This window comes from Peromyscus californicus, unplaced genomic scaffold, assembly GCF_007827085.1.
Source record: "Peromyscus californicus insignis strain IS unplaced genomic scaffold, ASM782708v3 Scaffold_13__1_contigs__length_99412109, whole genome shotgun sequence".
NCBI lineage: Eukaryota > Metazoa > Chordata > Mammalia > Rodentia > Cricetidae > Peromyscus > Peromyscus californicus.
Window position 1 is genome coordinate 5,450,052 of NW_026294424.1, and position 22,086 is coordinate 5,472,137.

Below are 22,086 nucleotides of genomic sequence, written 5' to 3' on the forward strand. Positions count from 1 at the left end.
CAGGAGGCCCTTGAGTTCCAGGTCAGCCTGAGGTATACGGACCAAGACCTTGTCTCAAAAAGCAAAACCCCAGAAAACATAAGCAAGTTCCCAGCCCAGCTCTGTCTGACTTCCATGTGTGCTTGGTCATCATTGGCTTTGATGCTCCTACGTCTTCTTCATTAGATCCCGAAATTTCAGCAGAAGGGCAGGGAAAATCCCCAACATGTTACTCAGCACACAGCTGTCCACACAAAACACACTTTCACAAGCAGCTAGTTGTCAATCACAGGACTGTTCCAAACGAGAAACACTAGAAATTGAGTGTTGGATGCCAACATCAAGGACACTCCTACAAGACACGCTGTAACTCGAGAACAGCAGCTTGTGGTTGGAGACTATGGTACCAAGTGCTTGGTTGGGGTTTTGAACTCCAGGATCTTGCGGAGGCAGGAACTTAGGAGAGGTTACAAGGGATTAAATACTCACTTACACAACACAAAAACAGAGGAAACAAACAGAAAGCAGCAGGTGTACGTCCACACCTATCAGCAACACTAGTGAATGGAAACAGATTGAGAGACTCCTCTCGGGCTGCAGAAATGAGGGGAGAGATGAACACTGTCAGTCTACACGGTGGGCAGGAAATACAGCTACACAGACACCATGAAGGAGAAAGAGTGGGAAAAGATATGCCACAGAAGCAGTCATCCAGAGACTGAGTGGTTACACTATTACCGGACGAGTGAGACTCCAGGCCAAAGACAAGGAAGGGTCCGTCCCTTAGGAAGAAATGGCAAGTATAAAAGAGCTTACCACGGGCCCTAAAATCATGAGGCTAAAACTAACAGAATGAGGGCAACAGAGGCAACAGCTGAAGACTTCAACATCCGGCTTCAAAGGACAGATAAGGGAAGGTTGGCCAGCACACCAGGAGGGTGCAGTTTGCAGGCAGCACAGAGCCTCCTGAGCAGCACCAGGACAGAAGTAAACAGTGGCTGGTTCCCTGGCAGATAGGTCAGTGTGCTTAGGGTGACTTGAAATCATACAAAGTATATTCTTCAGTAAGAATAAGAAATCAGTAACATAAGGGATGTCTCATATTTATGGAAATTAAACAACAAACTTCTAATCAATTGAGTAAAGAATAACTGAAAAATTAGAAAGTTCTTTGAAATTAAAAAAAAAAAAGTTCTGGATTGTGGGGGCATATGCCTTTGAATCCCAGTACTTGAGAGGAGGAGGCAGGAAGATCGAAGTTTAAGGCTAGCCTGGGTAAGGTAAGACCCTGTCTCAAAAACAAAACAAAAATTTAAAAGACAAAAACACAACATGAAAAACCTTATAAGATGATTGTAAAATAATGCTTAGATCAAAAGTTGCAGCTATAAATACATCTACCAAAATAAAGATTTTAAGTTAATAAGCTAATTGTTTCTAATTTAAAAAATATGAAAAGGAAGAGAAAATGATATCCAAAACAACCCTAAAGAAATAATTAAAATCAGAAATCTATAAAATGAAAAAATGGAAAAATAACATGGAGCCAGGTGGTAGTGGCACACACCTTTAATCCCAGCACTTGGGAGGCAGAGGCAGGTAGATCTCTGAGTTCAAGGCCTGCCTGGTTTACAAAGTTAGTTCCAGGACAGCCAGGGCTACACAGAGAAACAAACAAAACAAACAAACAAAAAAGTCTAAAGCCAGATGGCTTTACTGATACATTCCACCTAATGTTTAATACCAATTAATTAATTAATTAATTAATTAATTAATTCCAATTCTTCACTAACTCTCCTAAAATAGAAGAGAGAAAGGAAAACTTTTCAACTCAATCTATAAGGTCAGAGGCACCAGATTCCAAAGCTAGAACACAGCAACACAAGAAAACTGGAGACCAGATGTAAAATACCAGCAAGGGATGAGCACATGAAAAGGATTAGACACCATGAGCAAAGGGAGTTTATCCCATGAATGCAAGGTTAGTTTAACGTATGAACAGCATATAATATATCCAGTCTGTCTGGACAGTCATATGATCAATTCAATAAGTATAGGAAAAGCATTTATTAGTGGGGCAAAAGCATTTTATAAAATTGAACCTTTTAAGACAAAACACTCAACAACACACACACAATAGTTGACTCAAAATGGATTAAAGTCTCTACACATAAGGCCTAAAACGGTACAACTCTCTCAGGCCCAGAGTGGTAGTACATGTCTTTAATCTCAGCACTTGGGACACAGAGGCAGGTATATCTCTGAGTTTCAGGCCAGCCAGGGCTATGTAGTGAGACCATGTTTCAAAACAAAGCAAAAAAAAGGAAAGGAAAAATAATGACAAAAAACAGCTCTCAGAAGAAAATAGTAAATCCTTGTGGCTTGAAATTAGGCAATGGTTTCTTTGACATGACACCCAGACCACAAGCAACAAAAGAAAAACTACAACGACTTCATTCAAATTAAAAGAAGACACATGATAAAGAGCATCTACAAAAACCCACAGCTGAAATCACCCTCAGTGCATGTGTGGGAGGTCAGGAGTGAGATGGAGATCTCAGCTCTGCTCACATCCATTCAACACTGGACTGGAGCTGCTGACCAGAGCAATTAGGCACAAGAGGGGGAGGGGCAGGGCAGGGGAGTGGGGAGAAAAAATATCTCTTTTCATGGATACCAGGATTGTGCACAGAGAATTCTGAGGAATACACAGAAATATACATAGCTATTAGAACCAACAGAAAAGCTTCACAAAGTGGCAGGATACAAGATCAAAATAAAAATCAACTGTATTTTTGTACATTAGCAACAAATAATCTAAACAGAGAACTTAGAACAATAATATGTATAAAAGTGTTAAAGTACTTAGGGATTTTTTTTTAAAGAAGTGACCTATAAAAAACTGTAAAACACTGAAAATAAACAACTCAATTAAATGGAATGCTACCAGAAGTTCATGAATCATAAGTATTAGGTCACAATTTCCCAAAGTGATATCAAACTGAATGAAATCCCTGTCAAAGTTTTACCTCCTGGGAGGTAGAGCAGAAACTGAAAACTTGATCCTAAAATTCATTTGGAACTATGTGGACTTAGAAAAGCCAACTCTAGAAACACAGCAGCAGGGATGCTCACACCTATCCAAACCAAAGCTTACCATGTGGCTACGATAATTAAGGACCACAGTCTTGGCATTGCTATGGATGTCAATGGGAGAAGAAATAGGAGCCCAGAAACAAACCACAAGCCCACATCAAGGTGTCTGGCTAGCTTTATGGCAATTTGACACAAGCTAGAGTTATCAGAGAGGAGGAAGCCTCAGTTGAGAAAATGCCTCCATAAGATCAGGTTCTAAGGTAAGCCTGTATTTCTTAATTAGTGATTGATGGAGGAGAGCCTAGCCCTTTGCGGGTGGTGCTATTCCTGGGCTGGTGGTCCTAGATTCTCTAAGAAAGCAGGCTGAGCAAGCCAATAAGTAGCACCCTTCCATGGCCTCTGCATCAGCTCCTGCCTCCAGCCCTTCCTGAGTTCCTGTCCTGACTTCCTTTGATGATGAATTGTGATGTGGACGCATAAGCTGAATATACCCTCTCCTCCCCAGCTTGCTTTGGTCATGGTGTTTCATCACAGCTGTAGTAACCCTAACTAAGACAACGACCAATGATTACAATGGTTAGCAATCAAAAGATGATGTAAAGGAAAGGATAATCTTTTCACCAAGGGTGCAAGGACAACTAGAGTCCTGAACGCAAACAACGAAGCTGGCCCTACCTCACAGCACACAAAAAAACTTGGTTCAAAATGGGTAAAATTTTACATGCAAGAGCTAAAACTATACAATTCTCAGAAGAAAGCCAGATGTAGTGGCACACTCCTTTAATCCCAGCACTCAGGAGTCAGAGGCAGACAGATCTCTGTGAGTTAGAGACCAGCCTGGTCTACAAAGTGAGTTCCAGTACAGCCAGAGCTATGTAGAAAGACCCTGTCTCAAAAAATACAAAGCAACAAAACAAATAAAAATCTCAGAACACTCACTAGGAGTAAATCTCTGTGACTTGAAATTGAGAAATACATATGTTACATTATATATATATATATATATATATATATATATATATATATATATATGAGAAATGATACCAACAGCACAAACAACAAAAATAAATATATAAATGAACTTTATTAAAATGAAAAACTTTGGGGCCAGTGAGATGGTTCAGTGGGTAAAGGCACTTGCTGTTAAGCCTTCTGATCTGAGTTCAATCCCCAGGACCCATATGGTGGAAGGAAAGAATGGACTCTTTGAAGGCTGTCTTCTGATCTCCTTACATATGTGTACACGTGTACACACACACACACACACACAATGTAATTTAAAAAGATTAAAGGATGAAAAGACAAGAAGAAAATATTTGCAAATTATATAGGGATGCAGTGTTCAGAATATCTACAAAACTCTTACAGACAACACAATTGAAAACGAGAAGTCATTTGAGCAGATACAAGTGGCCAATAAACACAGATCCTGCCATCAGTCATTAGAAAACTGGAAATCAAAACCGTACTTTTCACTAAGATCGCTGACATTAAAAAAGAAGAAGGAAGCCGGGCGGTGGTGGCGCACGCCTTTAATCCCAGCACTCGGGAGGCAGAGCCAGGCGGATCTCTGTGAGTTCGAGGCCAGCCTGGGCTACCAAGTGAGTCCCAGGAAAGGCGCAAAGCTACACAGAGAAACCCTGTCTCGAAAAACCAAAAAAAAAAAAAAAAAAAAAGAAGAAGGAGAGTCAGATACAAGATGGCTGGCTCAGCAGGTAAGAGCACTGGCTCTCGTCCAGGTCTCGGGTTCAAGTCCCAGCACCCACAAAACAGCTAACAACTGAACTCCAGTTAACTTAACTCCAGGGGATTTCAGCGCCTCTCTGGCTTCTGTAGGAACCAGGATAAACGTGGTGCACAGACATACATGCAGGCAAAACACCCATCACATTAAAAATTCTTTGAAGAATTTATGCGTGTTTTGCTTGCATGCAGGTGCACCATATGTGTGTCTTGTCCACTTTAGAGGTTCTAACCCAGTGGAGAAAGTATTCCCTTACAGCACTCTGAATTCATTGGTGTTTGTTGTGATGCTCCCCTGCTCAACTCTAATTCTATTAACTTGAATCATGTCTTTGCTTCTTTGGTTAGTTGGGCCAGGGATCTGCTGATAGCTTGTCAAAGAATCAGCTTTTAGAGTCATTAATTCTTTGTGTTTTCTTTTCATTTCATTAATTTATGCTGTTTTTATTATTTATTATTTATTTATTCCCCTCTATTGGATTTGGGTTTGGTTTGTTCTTGTTTTTCCAAATCACTGAATTACATCAAGTCACTTATTTATGCTTTTTCTGATTTTTTTTTGGGGGGGGGGTAGGGAGGTTGAGACAGGGTTTCTCTGTGTAGCCCTGGCTATCCTGGAACTTATTCTGAAGACTAGGCTGGCCTTGAACTCAGAGATCAGTCTGCATCTGCCTCCTGAGTGGTTGGATTAAAGGCATGTGCCACCACCTCCTGGCCTGTGTTATCTATTTTAGAGAAGGATCCATGGCCTGCTGAGTAGAATGTATATTCTTTAGTATTCAGGTGAAACATTCTGTACATATTTGTTAGTTCCATTTGATGTATGATATCACTTAATTCTGATGTTTCTGTTAATTTTTTTTGTACAGATGACCTGTCTACTGGAAAAAGTGGGGTACTGAAATCACCCACTAATATTGAATTGGAGTAACCTGTCTTTAAGTTCAATAGTATGTTTCTTATGAAATTGGGTGTGCCAGAGTTTGGTGCATACAGAACTGTAATGTATGAATGAAGTGTCCTTTATCTCTTCTGATTAATTTTAGTCTGAAGTGTGTATACGTGTGTGTGTGTGTGTGTGTGTGTGTGTGTGTGTGTGTGTGTGTGTGTGTGTGTTTCAAGACAGGGTTATTTTGTTAGCCCAGCTGTCCTGGAACTCACTATATAGACCAGGCTAGCCTTGAACTCATAGAGATTCACCTGCCTCTGCCTCCCAAGTGCTAGGTAGGATTAAAGGCGCATACCACCACCACTGCCTGGTTATTTTGTCAGATATTAAAACAGCAATACTGACCTGTCAAGGTGGTGCATGGCTTTAATTCCACCTCTTGGAAGGCAGAAGCAGGCAGATCTCTGTGAGCTATATAAACCCACCTGGTTTATATAGCAAGCCAGGACTACATAGTGAGACACTGTCTTAAGAAAATAAAAATAAAGCCTGGCAGTGGTGGTGGTGCATGCCTTTAATCCCAGCACTCAGGAGGCAGAGCTAGGCGGATCTCTGTGAGTTCGAGGCCAGCCTGGTCTACAGAGCGAGATCCAGGAAAGGCACCAAAACTACATGGAGAAACCCTGTCTCGAAAAAACCAGCAACAACAACAAAAAAGAAAAAAAAAGAAAAAAAGAAAAAGAAAAAGGTAGTGACGCCTACTTGCTTCTGGTCCCATTTGCTTAGAATCCTTTTTTTCCGTATTCTGTTACTTCTGGTCTTTGAAGGTGGGTTCTTCATCCAGTTACCTAACCAGCGTCCCTGACTGGGGAGCTGAGGACATTACAGAGTTGTCCATTCACGGTGTGTGTTGGCTACTGTTGTTTTGTGTTCTTCGTCCTATTTTGTGTTTCAGTAATTACACTTCACCTCTTTTCTCTCTGTAGTCTCTTAACTATGCGCACTCCTCTCCTCTGTCCAAAGTACTGCTTCCAGCACTCTCTGTAAGGCTGGGTTGGTGGACATGAAGTATTGGTACGTATTACAACATGGAAGAACCTTAAATAAAGGGAAAGAAGCCAGAAACAAAAGGCCACGGACTCAGCCATGTGTGGTGGCGCATGCCTTTAATCCCAGCACTCAGGAGGCAGAGGCAGGAGTATCTCTGTGAGTTCAAGACCAGCCTCGTCTACGTACTGAGCTCTAGGAATGTCAGAACTACATTAAGAGACCACATCTCAAACAAAACAAAACAAAAAGCCACAGACCCAATTATTCTAGAAAACACAAATCCTGAAGCAGAAAGGGGGCTTAGGGGTGGGTGGCAGGCAGTTCGTCCTAGGGTGATAAAGTTCTGGAAGCAGATAGTGTCATTGGTTATACGTCTGTGCATGTACTAGGCAGGCGGCACGATATGTGAGTTAGGGCTCAAGAGAGCCATTCCACAGAATTGTAGGCTAGGAGTTGTGTATCTGTATTAAACAGCATATGCATGAAAGAGTGGGTTTCTAAAGCCATCATAAAGTACATAGCCCTAATGGGGACACACTTATTGCCCAAGGCTTGACCCGCAACCGGATGGGTGCCTGCCTTTACCCCTGACTCCAATGCGGTAGGCTATCCTGAGGGCTCCCCCCACCACTACCCCCCCCTCCCCCGGGAAACACACTCTCCTTACAAAGTCTGGCTGGCCTGTAACTTACTATATATACTAGGCTAGTTTTTAACTTGTGTTGATTCTCCTGCTCTGCCTCCTAAGGGCTAGGATTATAGGTGTGCATCACCTCATACTGCTTTTTGTTGTTGTTCAAGCAGCCTTGCTCTGTAATCCATACTGGCCTAGAACTCACAGTCCTGTTTATGTCCCCAAGTGCTGGGATTATAGGTATGGTGCCATATGCATGGTCCAAATTGTTGAAAACCAAACCTTGGTCTTACCACTAAGCTAAGTTTCCTGGCCTACTGGAGAGTATTGCAATGCACCATTTTCCACTGTTAGTTACATACATAAAAAGCAAGTTCGGATTCTAACCAGACCTGACCCTATTCTCCTAGTAAGCTGGTGAATAGAAAAGAGCTGATGGCCAAAGGGGACCACAGCACATTCGTCCCACACTCTTTTAATTCAGTGCGTAATTAAACTGGTTTGCAAACTTCTCATGTTTCTTCTGGTCCATCTGGTTCATGGCAGCGACTACTCTCTGCACGGCTGCCCTATGGAGAGAGCAAAGTAAGAGATAACTAAGGCCCCGACAAGACTCTGGGGTCCTGCGTGGCCTTGCCGCCTTTGGACCTCATAAAGGCTTCCAGTAGGTACTGGACTCCTCTAAGGTGGGGCTCAGAGTGGGGCTCCCCAGTCTGAGCTATAACCCACCATGGGCCTTGGTTGTGTCTCCCAGCCCTGAAGGCAATTTACAAGAGCAGACTCTTGCGATTTCCAGGCTGCACCCCAGGGTGAAGGCATGGCGAACATGGGCTGCATGTCCAGAGGTAAGGGGACTCAGCAGAAAGAGAAAAAGGAGAAAGCAGGAGGTCTATGTGGCCCAGCCTCCACCTCCCTCTGCCTGCACCCGCCCCCCCCCCCCCCCCCCCCCCCCCCCCACCCCCCCCCCCCCCCCCCCCCCCCGGCTGAACAAGGAGCTTATTGACCAGTACTATGATGAAGTATCTGACCCCAGAAGTGCTGGACACTATGTCTGCCTTCTCTGAGGTTACAGAGCAGAGTTACCCATCTGTGAGCATGGCACTGACCCAGGGCACAGCAAAGCCAGCATCTGGCCTTTTAGGACCATCTTGCTGCAGCCAGCTCTACTTACAGAGAGGTGGCTGTGGACTCCTAGGAAGAATACGCAAGGCCCCCAGCTGCAGCTCTTGGCATGGCCTTTCACTGGTCAGGGCTGCAGGTTACTATGATGGCTAATCTTGGTTATCACCTTGACTATTTGTGAGGGCCCAAATTACTCAGTGTCAGAGAATCTGAGCTTGCTTTACCCACCAGGGCTGCATAATAGGATGATTTGGCCAGGGTTGTGGTTACCAGGTATTTGGAACGGTCTACACTTGGCTGTACGGTGTGCTTTGATCTTGCAAGGGGGAGATCTTTTGTCTCTCCCCTTGGCATATTATAAAAAGTCCTTTTGAATAAAGCTCCAGGTGAGTGAGTATTGACCCAGGGCCCTCCTGAAGCTATCCTGTGTCTCTGTCTCTTTCCATCTAATATTTCCTCATGCCTCTCCCCTCTACCCAAGAACCCTTTGAAAGGTGGGAGCAGGTTGGAGCTGGACTCCCACAACTAATATAATCACCAGAGCTCCTGGCAACTCAGGTGGCTCTCCCCCAACATATCCGAGACCAAAGCCCGAGGCCTTGGGCCAGTGACGAGCTCTTACTTGGCAAAGACCTTCTTCTCCAGGCGGGCCCGGGAGGTGTTGGCACGCTCTCGCAGGTCGGTGAGGTTGGGGTGCTTCTTCTTTTTCCCTTTGCCCTTCTTGCTATACCTGGATGAGCCGAGGTCCACCCCTGTGGCTGCCTCCACGTCCTTCATAAACTCAGGGTCCTGCCAATCTGAACAAACTTGAGGGTTTCAAAAGGTGCCTGGCACCACCAGGGGTGACCTTGTGGGTTTCTTCCTGATGGAGGGCTGGAGCCTGCCTGCTGCATGCCCTCGTACTATCGTCTGAGAGGGTCTGTGCTGAGTGACATGGCTACCTTGGGGATGAGGCCCACACAGGGGCACCTCTTTCCTTATTGCCACTGCCTGCTTCTACTACTTAGTCCCTTAGTATCCTGAAGGCTCCTACAACTTGAACGGGCTGCAAGGATCCAGGCAGGCTCAGCCCCAACAGCCACTACTCCTGGCACTCCTGACCGATCACTCCAGGGGACAGTTCTCAAGGTCACTGGCCATGGAGTCAGAGTGTCGACAGGTTACTTCCCAACCTCCAGGCTGGGCTATGGCCAACCAGGCCAACTGTAGTGCTTTCAGACATATTTGCTGGCTAATGGGCATGTGAGGCAAGGGTATCCAGAGTTGAGGTATATGGCAGGCTGGAGATGGGTTCTGTGGTTCACAGGAAATGTGGTTACGGGTCTCAGAGTGCAGAGCAGAGTTGCCCCTCCTGTGAGCTGGGCACCACTAGAGTCTACGGAAAGTGAGGGGAATTGAACAGCACCCAGCCCACTGAGCACCTCATCACTACCAAGGCAGACAGACAAATGGCAAGATCACTGCTCATGTGGAGGGCTGCTGAGACAGCCACGTAAATAAGCACCAGGAAGTCAGAGCCTGGGCTCCCGAGCTCCCTGCTCATCTCTGCTGGCTCACCTCCACAGGCAGCCTAAGCTCTGTTAGACATGATGTTGCTCCAGCCTCCTTGGGAAAGTCAGCCTAGTGAAGAGTGAAGGCAAAGTAAACCCAACTCTTCCAGGCCTAAGGGTGAGCCTAGCAGGCAGAAGGGCGCCCGCCACTCCTTACTACAAGGGCACCCGAATGCCAAGGATCCATGAGCTGGGGCGGAGTGGACAGGGAACAGTGCCCGGACGGGGTGGCAGCAAAGCCAGACTCTGAGAGGGGCACGTCTGTTGAGGGAGAAGCAAGCACGCCAGACAGACAGATGGCTTGGCCTCTCCAAGCTGATTTTTTTGAAGTGAAGGAACTCAGGACTGCACGATTCAGATACAGGGACGATTAATCCAAGATTAAGGAAAACTGTCTAAACAGTTTATCTCCCAGTAATAAGAAGGCGTCACAGTTTAGGAACCTGGTGAATGGAGCAATTGTTTAAACACAACGAAAAAATGCCGGCATCCAGTGGAGATGGAATGAGCACCTCAGGAAAATGAAGGAGCAATTTAAAAGCCTTTGAAGAAAATCAATAGACGCTGGGGCTGTGCGGCCTTCCTGGGCGCTGAAGGGCCCTGGAGCACCGTGTGCATTGTCACTGAGGTTAGCACCAGGGAAAAGAAAATTGCCCTGTGTGCGAGGGAGGCGGGATCAATACTGCAGTTAGTAAAGAGATGCTATTTCACATCTGACTGGCCAGCACCGGGCTTGGCCCGTGGCCTGATACCTGTTTGTTAACAAGCCACCGAGGGCTGGAAAACTAGATACTCTTCAGGGTTGACACAAAAATAGGCACTTAATTTGCTCCTGAGTGTGAGCCACCAGGGAAGGTTTCTCCTGCAGATGAACAGGTCAGGCCCTCCCCACCACTATACAACCCAGACATGTCTCTGGGTACAGGATGAAACAGGAATTTGTGTCTACGGACCACAGGGCAAGAAGCCATGAAGGGGCCTGTGGACATGTCCCCTTATAGAAGGGTCCTCCATGGGCTCCAAGATAGATTTAAACACTAGTCTGAGTTTGGCCACCCATGTAGATAGTGAGGTGAGTTGGAGCTGAGCAGGGCAAGTCAGAGCCAGCAGACAGACCTAGACTCTAGACGCAAGAATTAGAGTGGGTGACCATATCAGGGGAGAGAGACCGCTGCAATTCCTTCATCTGCTCTGGAAGCAGGAATAAGAACCAGAACCTGGGGGATTGTAGCTCAGTGGTGCAGTGCTTATCTAACTTATCAGACTCTGGGTTCCATCCCGCTGTGCAGATGATATGGTGGTGTATTCAGTCAGGAGTATCCATATTCCTGTTGTAAGCCTTGAAGATTAATACCTCACTTCATGTATACTCAACATTACCCATGGAGGCCCTGACCTGCTTCTCAGTCACAAATGGAATTTCCAACTTGGTGACCACAACTTGGCTGCGCCTGCTGCCCCTCTTGTGCACCCCCATACCTACCTGGATGCGCCTGCTGCTGCTGAAGCTGCTGCCTTTGTTCACGGGCTCTGTCCTCTGGGTTGAGGGGCTGCCCCTTGTCATCTCTGGGGATGATCTTCCCATGGAATGGGCACTACACAATGGACACAAAGCAGCTGATGGCTAGGAGGGTGCACACATAGCGGAGGGGGGGGCACAGCCAAGCCCTGGAATCATGAGAGGGAGATCTGGGGAGTGACAGCAGCAGGAGTCTGAGAACTAAAGTCTGTTTGTCCAAAGCAACTTCTCTCCATTCTGCTACCTTCTGCATGCATGGATATACGTCTCTAAGCTCAGGAAGGCCCACACAGGACTCCAGCTGCAGAGCAGCAGTCTGGCTGTTTTGGGAGTCTCTCAGAAGTCAATGTCAGGGCCCAGGGCAGAGAACCCAAGCATGATTCTCTGATGGTCAGCGGCTAAGCAATTATGACACTGCTTCTAAGGCCTCTTCTACAGGGCTCCTCGGGACTTACAAGTATCCCTGGTCCAGGATGGAGACAAAGAGGACAAGCACTTCCCCAGGCCATTAGTTGTGGCCCAGCCTCTCCTGGGTAGCCACAGCTTCATGCCAATGGCCTTGCCCACTAGCCTTACCTTCAGCCGATCCTGGCGCTCACAGAGCCTGCCATTAGGCTTCAGGGCCCGGCACTGGTGCTGCACAGGCTCGAACTTCCCTGCAAAGGTAATGTGTCGGCTATGGAGCATCTCAGAGACGTGGGCACTGTCCACCTCCTCCTCTACCTCGCTGGGTTTCCAGAAGCGGTGTTGAGAGTCAGATCTGCAAGGTGCACCAGAGACCCTCAGAGTGGCTACTGTGGACCCAGAAGGGGGGTCTGGCCCAGTCCCAATGCACCCTAATTGCACCCCAACCCTGAGGAGAGCACTGACCCCTGGTGGCCTTGAGGCCTTCCTGGACTAGAGAACATGATCACTGTAACCAGGTTCAAATAATGATGTTGAACCAGCCAAAGATGGTGGGTATAACCACTAGCTTGGGCTCAGATTCTCCTTGCAAAGCAGACAGCAGCTCCAGGGCCCTCAGGCTATGGCTTTGAGAGCAACATGAGTCCATGTCAAAGGTCTCTTTGCCACTAAGTGGGAGAATACAGGCTCTGACATTGACATGGCACCAATGACCCAGGAGAAGAAGCATGTATAAATTCATACCCAGTCTTCATGCAGTGCTAAGGGACCCAAAGGATGGAGCGTTTACTCTCTTGCTATCATCAAACCTTGCTTCCTCCTCCTACCCCTGACAGTGCTAGGGATTGAACCTAAGGCCTCATGCATGCTAAGCAAACACTCTACCACTGAACTACAGCCCCAGCCCATTACCAAACCTTGTTAAAGCCACTTTTATCTGGATGCCAGAGAATGGGGCAGGCTTTGCCACTGTGCCCCCTGCCCGACAGACAGGAGGATTCTATGGGCTCTGCACATGGATGCCAGTTGCCCCAAGAGCTGGCACCTTGGTGGATTGCTCAGAGATGGTGGGGCAAATGGTGGGCAGAAGGGTGATGGGGCGCGGGATCCTGACTGGTCCTGGCTGTAATTGGCGACAACAGCATCCAATGACCAGAGTACTGTGATGGCAGCAGCAACACAGAGGTATGGCTTGAACTTGGTAAGTTCCTCACAAGCCTAACTGTACCAATATTTAACCTCATGGAGCCTCAGGGCAAAGCCCTGGACCAGAACTCTCCATGGGGAGACCTGGCTCCATTTCCTTAGACTTCTAGAGGTCCCAATTCCTGTCATGTAAGTTTAGTCCCCAGACAGCCCAGCCTGGGGTTCACACAATCATTAGCTTCACTGCTCTTAGACTCCCAGCTCTTGCTCTTAAGTACAGTACCAGCAAACGCAACCTGGGCCTTTCCAACCACCCCGACTCCTTCTTCCTTTCAGGAGTTTTCACCTGTACTTCTACACGTGTCCCGCTATCCCTACCTTCCTTTAGCTACCTGCAGCCTGGGTTCTGCTGGGGTAGCCCCACTCAGAAGGTCCTTGGGGAACAAGAATCCAGCTTATGACCCAGTTAACACTGTGTGCATCAGCCTCCTGCATCTTAAGGAGCGCCACAATGGCCAGGAGCATCTCAGGACTGAGCTTTCTCCTTCACACTGAGTAATAGATGAAGTTCATGGGTACCTCCTGAAGAAGCAATAGGAAGGTCCAAGCACCAGTGTCTGAAGAGCCAGAGAACAGATAGAGAAAGCCAGGCCATGCTCTGAGTCCTGGGAACCAGATACGTTAGACTCACTTAAGGATCTTCCCAGCTGTTAGTTTCTCCTGGCCCCAGTAACACAGGTCCACTCCAAAGGGTACAATGGGTGCTCGGGCCCGCTCTGCCTGCTTCTGGGCTTCCTCTGGCCCCAGAAGTAACCTGAAAACAGATCAGCACATGTAGGCTACCCATTCCTTGTGTGACCACTTGCCTTTCCCTCCCACACCCCAGTGCATCCCAGAGAGAGGCCTGGGGTCAGCATGAATAAAAACTACGTTGGGCCTGAGCTTTCAGAATGGCTAATGAGGTCCAGCAAAAAACGTGGCCCTAATGAGCACTGGCTCTGATCTGTGATGTGAACCTGCCTGGGGGTCACCTGACATTTCCTTCAAGAATGCGGCCTGGCTGCAGGAGCTCTAGAGGGTTGCTGCAGACCTAGTTGAGCCCCATGTCCCACATTAACAGATGCTACTTGTCTAGGGTTACAAAAAAACCTCTCAAAATGGGCATGAGGGTGGGGTGGGGTGGGGTGGGGTGGTGGCGGAGGTTCTTGGGAACCTGTTCAGGCCAGCCAGTGCTTCAGACAGGTGGTGGCAGTATTAGGCAGTAGGCCCAACAACATGGGACATCTAGACTCACCTGGCAGAGGAGGGTGAGGTGGATGGCAAGCAGTCCTGGAGCCGCAACAGCTGGGCAGCTGCAGAGGTGGGGTCTGATGCCTCCTCTTCCTTTCTCATCCTTGTCCTCTCCTGTAAGCTGCACACAGCTGTACCTTTCTCTAGAGTCTTCAGTGAGGCCTTTGGCTCCAGCCCTGAAATGACACGTGTCCACTTCTAATATCACTCTACAACCCAGGGCAAATTGGGGGAGCACCATGTGTCAGGCCTCAGATGCACCCACACGTAACAACATTCACTCCTCCAACAGCACAAGAAATGCCTGTCATCTCGACTTCTTAGATAGGGGCCACACTCTTATGTAGGGGACACAGGGCAAGGACCCAGGCAGCCCTAGCCTACGGAGACTGTCACCAGAAGCCTATTCAGAGCTGTTCACAGCATGGACCAACAACATTGACACCTCTGCCCACAGCTTCTCACAGTGAGAGGATGGACTTTGTACTGGCTGGTTTTGTGTGTCAACTTGACACAAGCTAGAGTCACCAGAGAGGAAGAAGCCTTAGTTGGGGAAATGCCTCCAAGAGATCCAACTGTAAGGCATTTTCTCAATTTGTTATCAATGGGGGAGGTCCCAGCCCATGGTGGGTGGTGCCACCCTGGGCTGCTGGTCCTGGGTTCTATAAGAAAGCAAGCTGAGCAAGCCATGGTGGCAAGCCAGTAAGCAGCTCCCCTCCATGGCCTCTGCCTCAGCTCCTACCTCCAGGATCCTGCCCTGCTTGAGTTCCTGTCCTGACTTCCTTTAGTGATGAACAGCAATGTGGAAGTGTAAGCCAAATAACCCCTGCTTCCAACTTGCTTTCTGGTCAGGGTACTTTGTTGCAGCAATAGAACCCTAACTAAGACAGACGTCTGCGCACAAAACCTGCCATGCTAAAAAGAGGCTACCCATAGTGCACACACACAATTCCCTTGCCCCTGACAGCAGGCCTCCCTTCACTGAGCAAGGCACAGAGAAAACCAGCCTTTGTATGAGAGTGACATACGATTCCAGCTGAGACTTAGCGATACCTCTTCTCCCCTATACTGTCCTCAGAGGAAACACCCAAGGTCATTCCCAACTTCTGCTCTAAACTTCAAAAGCCACAGGGATAGCTACAGTCAGGCCTGGGGTCTGTGACTGCAGTACCTTTTCTGTGGCTGTGAGGCAGATGCCCCTGACTACAGGATGTCACCCTGGAATACCTGCCCTATACCAGCTAGAGGAGGTTATGATGTTGACACTTGACAGCAGGATTTCCACAGGTTATGCAGATGACACCAACCTTAGCTCAGATTCACTCTCACAGCTCCAATGGCAGAATCCTGCCACTTTGGTCCCCTGCCTGCCCATTCTTGGGTCTGGCTCTTAGGAGGTTGCAGGTAGGGCCAACTCTGACCCCTGCAGGCCCCAGAGCATAGTCTAAACTGGGACTCCAGAGGCACTACCCACTTGTTACCCCACTTCTCACATTCACGGCAGGAGCAACCTCAGCTGGACACCAGTCCTGCTACCAGTGAGTCCTGCATTGACAAAGAAGCTCAGACTTCTGAGCACCCTGCCACCAGAGAGAGAGCAGATGACGCACCATCTTAGACGAGGCAGACTCCACAGCTGAGATAGGGCAAAAAGGAAACAGGAGCTGGGGAGGACTGCAGACGGCAGAGCACCGTTCCGGCAGGCAGAAATGACAGACATCTTCTAGCAAAGATGAGGAGCAGGGCCTGGGGAGATGGCGCAGCACTCAGAGCACCAGCTGTTCCTTCAGAGCAGCACCCCATGATAGCTTACAACTGCCTGACTCCAGTGCCAGGGACCTGATTCCTTCTTCTGGCCTCCTCAGGTGGGAGGCATACACATGGCACACAAACATACAAGCTGGCAAAACACCCACACACATAAAATACAATTAAAAACAAAAAGGACGAGGAGCAGGAAGTGCGGAAGAAGGAGGATTGCGTGCTGTGTGTCTGAAGGGCAGAGGGACCAATGATGAGGCACATGAGCAAGGGCGTACAGCCCAGCAGTGTGAAGGGCAGATCTACAGTACTGCTGTCCTTGTCTCCGCAATTCCAGAAGAAATAAAATATAACTGGGGTGTAGCAAACAGTTGAAGAAATGAGCCAGTTTTCCTGAAATTAAGGGACTTGCTGCCTGCCAGAGGAGGCAGAGGGCCAACTGTGGCTAAAGAGGAAGTTAGAGAACATTAACAGTAAAAAGAAAAGGCTGGACAGAAAGCCCCGCTGGAAGCAGCACTGTCAGCCATAGCTGCAAGTTTGAGGCCTTGAAAAAGCTATCTTGAAGGATACAGGGAAGGGCTGGGGATACAGTGTTGTAGCAGAGCATCTACCTAGTATGTGTGAGGCTCTGGGTCCCATCTTCAGAACCACAAAAGAGAAAAAAAAGAAAGGGAGTGTGTAGGAAGAAGAGCCAAGCTTACAGTTGAATACCCCGCTGAGCTGTCAGGCCCACCACAGGTACAGGAAGGAGGTCTTGTGGACCCAAGACCTTACAAGGACTAACACTTGCAGATTCTTTAAGAATACCCTTAGCATAAGTGATCCATCAAGAAAAAAAAAAATCTAAATCTAGCCTGGTCTACAGAGCGAGATCCAGGACAGGCACCAAAACTACACAGAGAAACACTGTCTCAAAAAACCAAAAACCAAAAACCAAAAACCAAAACCAAAACAAAACAAAACAACAACAAAAAAGATAACAGGGAGAAAATGACTTCTGACAACAGAACATGAACTCAGTGGGTACTAAGATACCAGGGTGGCCCAATGCCAGCGAGGTAGGAGAAGTGGGTTCTTGATCACCTGTCTTATGTAGAGGACAGTATAGAAACCATAAAAAAATTAGTGAGTGAGGGGTCAAAGGGCTGGGCTGGTGGTAGAAAACATGCTTAATATGTGTGCAGCCCTGGGTTCTGTCCCCAGAACCACAAAATGGAAGCAATGAATGATAAAAATATGTGAGTCTTAAAATTAGAGATAGCTCTCAGAAGGATACAAAGATTCATTTCTAAGTGAGAAAAATAAGCCAAACAGCAGCAGCAAAGCCAGAAAAAGTGTGGTGCCCAGCTCTGAACACACTGAGGACCGCCTGTCACGTGGACTAATAAATCTGTGAGCAGACAGACTGGGCAAGCCAAATACATTTAGCTAATAAACAGCTACTGAGCAGCGCAAAGGAAAAAGTTAATAAACAATCAAGAGACAGCTGAGAAAATGGGTTAATACCAAGAAAGTAGATCTGAAGTTTAAAAAATAGTACAAGAAAAAATACATGAATGTATGATAAATGTGGATGGACCTGTCCCTAATAGCCAAAGTACAAGCTGGACCTCACTTTCATCCAGAACTTGGAGTGCTCAGGTAGGAGAATCTCAAGGCTGAGGCCAGCTACATAGTAAGAGCCTAAATCAAGAACAAATTCATTAAAAAATGCTAAGTCTGTGCATTATTTTCTAGACTCAAGGTTGCAGTACTCAGAAGGCCTGGGTAGGAGGCCTTCAAGTTGAAGGCAGCTTGAACTCAATGCAAGATACTGTTTCCAAAACCAAACCAAACAAAGTCTACGCACACAAAGAGACATCCATCAAAGCAGACCAACACACTGTACCTTAGGAAGGCGAAGCCTACAGCTCTGAGGGGTCACAGCACTAGGCCACCAGAGTTCTGGACTCATACTGGGCTTGCTGTAGAGCAGAGGTCAGCCTGACATGGCAGAGAAACGAGCAGCTGCTCCTCAGTGCTTCCTGGGGCCCTGGAGGAACGGGCCAATCTGCCTCACTGCCTGTCTCTATGACAAAGTTGGTCCTAGCTCTAGCCGTGTGTCTGTGCTTTATCTGTGCTGAGTTTGGAGTGGAACTATGACAGAGCCCTGACGCAGCCCAGAAAGCCGAAATATTTACTTGATGGCCCTTTAGAGAAACATTTGTTGTCTCTGCTCTGGTACACCCGATACACAGGTAAGGGCTCCTATCTCTTGAAGACTCATGGGTAAGGAGCAGGGGACTTGGGCAGGGCCACTCTGAGGGTAGTGGAGTCACGGTCAGCCACCGCCAGGCTCTGGAGCTCTATGGTCCTAAGGTTTGGGCACACTGTGTGTCAGAAGATACCGGGCAGCCCCTTCTCGGCTCCGTCCTTAAAAACAGTGTCCAAGGTCTGGGTGGCAAACACTTCCATGTGACCCTCCAAGTTTCCCGTCGTCACAATGTTACGGGCAATGTGGAAGGCAGCAGTGAGCCCAGCCCTGCATACACATGCACAGCAGGGAGGCAAGGCTGGTAAGTGAACAATGTGACATTTAGATAGATACAATCGCAGCCAAAAGATCAATATGAGAATTCCTAAGAGTTACAAGAATGAAATATATTTTTCATTGATTTGTTGTTTTAAACCATTAAGAAGATGGGTAAGCGTGTTAGAGCAGGGTAAACACTCAGGGCACCGAACACACCACTGTTTTCACACCGTCGTAGAAAATCAATCTCACTGACATATTTTCAAAGTTAAAACCCAAAAAGCAGAGCACACTCCTCAGGCCAGGGGGTGTGTGACCCTAAAAGAGTGAGACATCACCCTGCTGACCACCATGGCCCTGCTGCCTTGCAGGGCCTGACTCCAGTAGTCCCTTGGCCAAAATTTACTCCCAGAGTTGCTTTTAGAAAGAATCATAAAAATGTCCAAAGCTCCTTTTTTTGTTTAAATTGGCCAAGTGGCACCTATTTGCCTGAAGCACTAAAGCAGACAGTGCGGGAGAGATGGATCGATAGGAGGAAATGGAGAGGCTGGGGCTCCGCACAAAGTTAGGCTGCCGCGCGCTGACATTATTGATTTTACCTAGTTCAGCTGGCCTTGTAATTAAAATGTAAATTTGAGAAAGAGATTATGTCCTGACAGAAATGGTAGGATTAAGGGGAAGATAAAAGCCCCTCAGTGAAAATTCAGAGAAAGAAATGAGAAAGAAAAAAGAGTCTGATTTCCTCAGCCGTGTGGATTTAGACTGAATCTAACACTTCAGATTCGCCTGTGTTTAATTGGAAAAACCGTGATGGACTATAAACTAGTATTATGAACTGAGCTCACTGCACACTGTCTGTCTGTCTGGACACTCCAGCCTAGGCTGCTGGCTTAGTTCCCAGGGCTCCCGAGGGAGTCTTCATTGGTGCAATGATGGAGGCTTCCCACTTTCCATCCCCGCCACAAGTCCCCCCCACGGGGCTAGTGCTCTTCTTACCCCAGCCCCTCCTGAGAATGCTTCAGGAATCATCAAACATTCTAGGTGTGTCAAGTATCCCTGGGCTCAAGGGTCCACCAACCCTTCCTTGGTTCCTGTGGCCCTCAGCCCAATGGCGGCACTGATAGCCAGATTATATGTACTGAGTGTGGCTGCTGTGGGTCTACCTGTACACCCTGCCAGCCTACTCAGCCTCTGCCACACTTCCCACTTGATGTCATTTGAAAACACAAAACAACAACACCGGGCTCAGACCACATCAGTCACTACTGCCTTCCAGGTCTAAAACAGATGCCTAGAGCTTTTCCAAGAAAGGAATGAATTACAGACAATGAAGCAAGCCACCACGGTCTCTGCCTTTCTGTGAGGCTGGGATAAAGCCCCTACCAGCTTTGTAGGTCCTTCCACAGCCAGGTAGACATAATAGGCTCTGAAGAAAAAATACACAGGCTGATGGGCACTGGGTGCAGGAGCTATGGGTAGTGTAGTTATTGCTGCTAGATAACAAATAACCGAACACTCAGTAGTGGAACCAATAGTATTCTATTGAAAATCATGGATTATTCTACATTAGGAACACAACTCTGTTGTGGGGGCCTGAGTCAGACTGGGATGACCATGAGTAGATGTGGGTTGTAACTGCCAAACGAGAGGCACTTGTGAGTCCCTGCGCTGCCAGGACCTGTGTAGTCTCACAGCAGGTTGCCCATGGCTGTGTCCAAGCAAGTAATGTTGGGAGATGCTTCAAAGTATTTTTACAACTCAGCCTCCTTTGCTGGACCCTAATGGCCAACAGTCACAAGCCATCCAGATACAGGCAGACATAGAACCATCTCCAATCAGGAGGACTACAGGATTTGCTCTAGCCCTGTCAATTCCACTGTGCCTATATATCTCCCAGGGGTGACACTGGGTAGGCATCTGTCAGCAGAGGCTGCTGTCATTGGCACCACCACTGGCCATTTCCAAGCCACAGGCCTCTCCTCGGGTAGAAGAATCTGTTCTGTTCTTTGAGGACAATCTTCAGGGTTGGCTTGTCATGGCTGCCTGCTACATATGACCTGGAGCCACTCGAGGCCCGTGTAAAGTCAGACTTACCGTATCTGCTGGAAGGATACAGAACATCAGAACAGGATGCAGAGGCCCAAGCTAAAAACTTCTGGTGCAACCATGAGCCCTGTGTCAGTGCTGGCTCCCAGGCTCCCCTGAAGACCCCAAGAGCCATCAGTCCCCTAGCTTAAGAAGGAAAATGTGAGCCGGGTGGTGGTGGCGCACACCTTTAATCCCAGCACTCGGGAGGCAGAGGCAGGCGGATCTCCGTGAGTTCGAGGCCAGCCTGGGCTACAGAGTGAGCTCCAGGAAAGGCGCAAAGCTTACACAGAGAAACCTTGTCTCGAAAAACAAACAAACAAACAAAAAAAAAAAAAAAAAAAAAGAAGGAAAATGTGGCTTCCAAGGAGGGCAGAAGAACATCTTGGTAGGTAAGACTCTGGCACATAGGTAGGTGCTAACCATATTGCCTGGACCATGAGAAGTGTCCCTGCCTCACCTGACCTCACGGCCCACTGTTCTAGACTCTGGTGGCCTCAGATATAGCCACATCTATACCAGCACCTTGCTAGACCAGGGCCTCATCTAGCTGAGGGTAAAAGAAACAGGGGGCAAAGACCACTATGGGCACAGGAGGATGGCCATGTCATCCCATGGTATGCCTGAAACACTTTTGGGTACCTCAGGTGTTAGCTGTGGCACTTGGCTGTGACCACTTTGGGTGAGGCCATGAGGTATCTCCCACTAGGTGAAAAAATAAGCTGGGAGATGGTAAAACCCACTTCAGGTAGAGATGGGTGCTTGGAGGAGCTTGTGGGTGGGGGAGGCTTGGAGTTCTTGCAGGCTGAAGAACCCCATGAGAGCACTGCAAGGCTGAAAGAAAGGGTGTGTACAACTCAGCACGGTGGGGTGCCCACAACCAGCAGATGAGGCAAGCAGGGATGGGAGGGCAGCTCCACTAGGCAGGGAGCTTCATGGAGCACTACAACTTGGAACTCCTGCAGAGTGAGCCTGGCCAGGACATTATGCTCAGCCAAGGGGTCACCAGTACCCCCTTAGTGTGGGAGGTTCCTCCTGACAGTCACACACTTACTGACCCCCAAGTGCCCAGCCTGCCCAGCAGACGGCACTGGGCAGAGGGTTGGAGGAGTGGAGAGGGTGAGTCTGCCTGGGCTAACTTGGTATGACACTCCATTGGGTCATGTCTTCACACACGAGTCATCTAATCATCTAAATTCTCTTAGCAAATCCCAATTCCACCCCACAGACACCAGTTCAAATCCACTTGTGTACTCCCTCCCAGGAGCCAGGGTACTTGTTTGTATTTGCTTCCTCTTGACATAA

General features: G+C 47.9%; 1 protein-coding gene across 3 annotated transcripts in view; it reads right to left on the reverse strand.

The window, feature by feature from the left end:
* Positions 1-2,750: 2,750 nt before the first annotated feature.
* Positions 2,751-22,086, reverse strand: part of Uvssa (UV stimulated scaffold protein A) — a 44,960-nt gene continuing 25,624 nt past the window's right edge. For 2 of the 3 annotated variants that reach the window (XM_052736242.1, XM_052736241.1), the window contains exons 9-14: positions 14,428-14,599; positions 13,825-13,947; positions 12,159-12,342; positions 11,547-11,658; positions 9,136-9,310; positions 2,751-7,960 (exon numbers count right to left, since the gene is read on the reverse strand). In XM_052736242.1, the coding sequence (XP_052592202.1) occupies positions 7,867-7,960; positions 9,136-9,310; positions 11,547-11,658; positions 12,159-12,342; positions 13,825-13,947; positions 14,428-14,599 (860 nt within the window). In that variant the 3' untranslated portion in view covers positions 2,751-7,866. Of the gene's footprint in view, positions 7,961-9,135; positions 9,311-11,546; positions 11,732-12,158; positions 12,343-13,824; positions 13,948-14,427; positions 14,600-22,086 lie in introns of those variants that run through there. The other variant, XR_008217665.1, reaches the window with a different exon arrangement.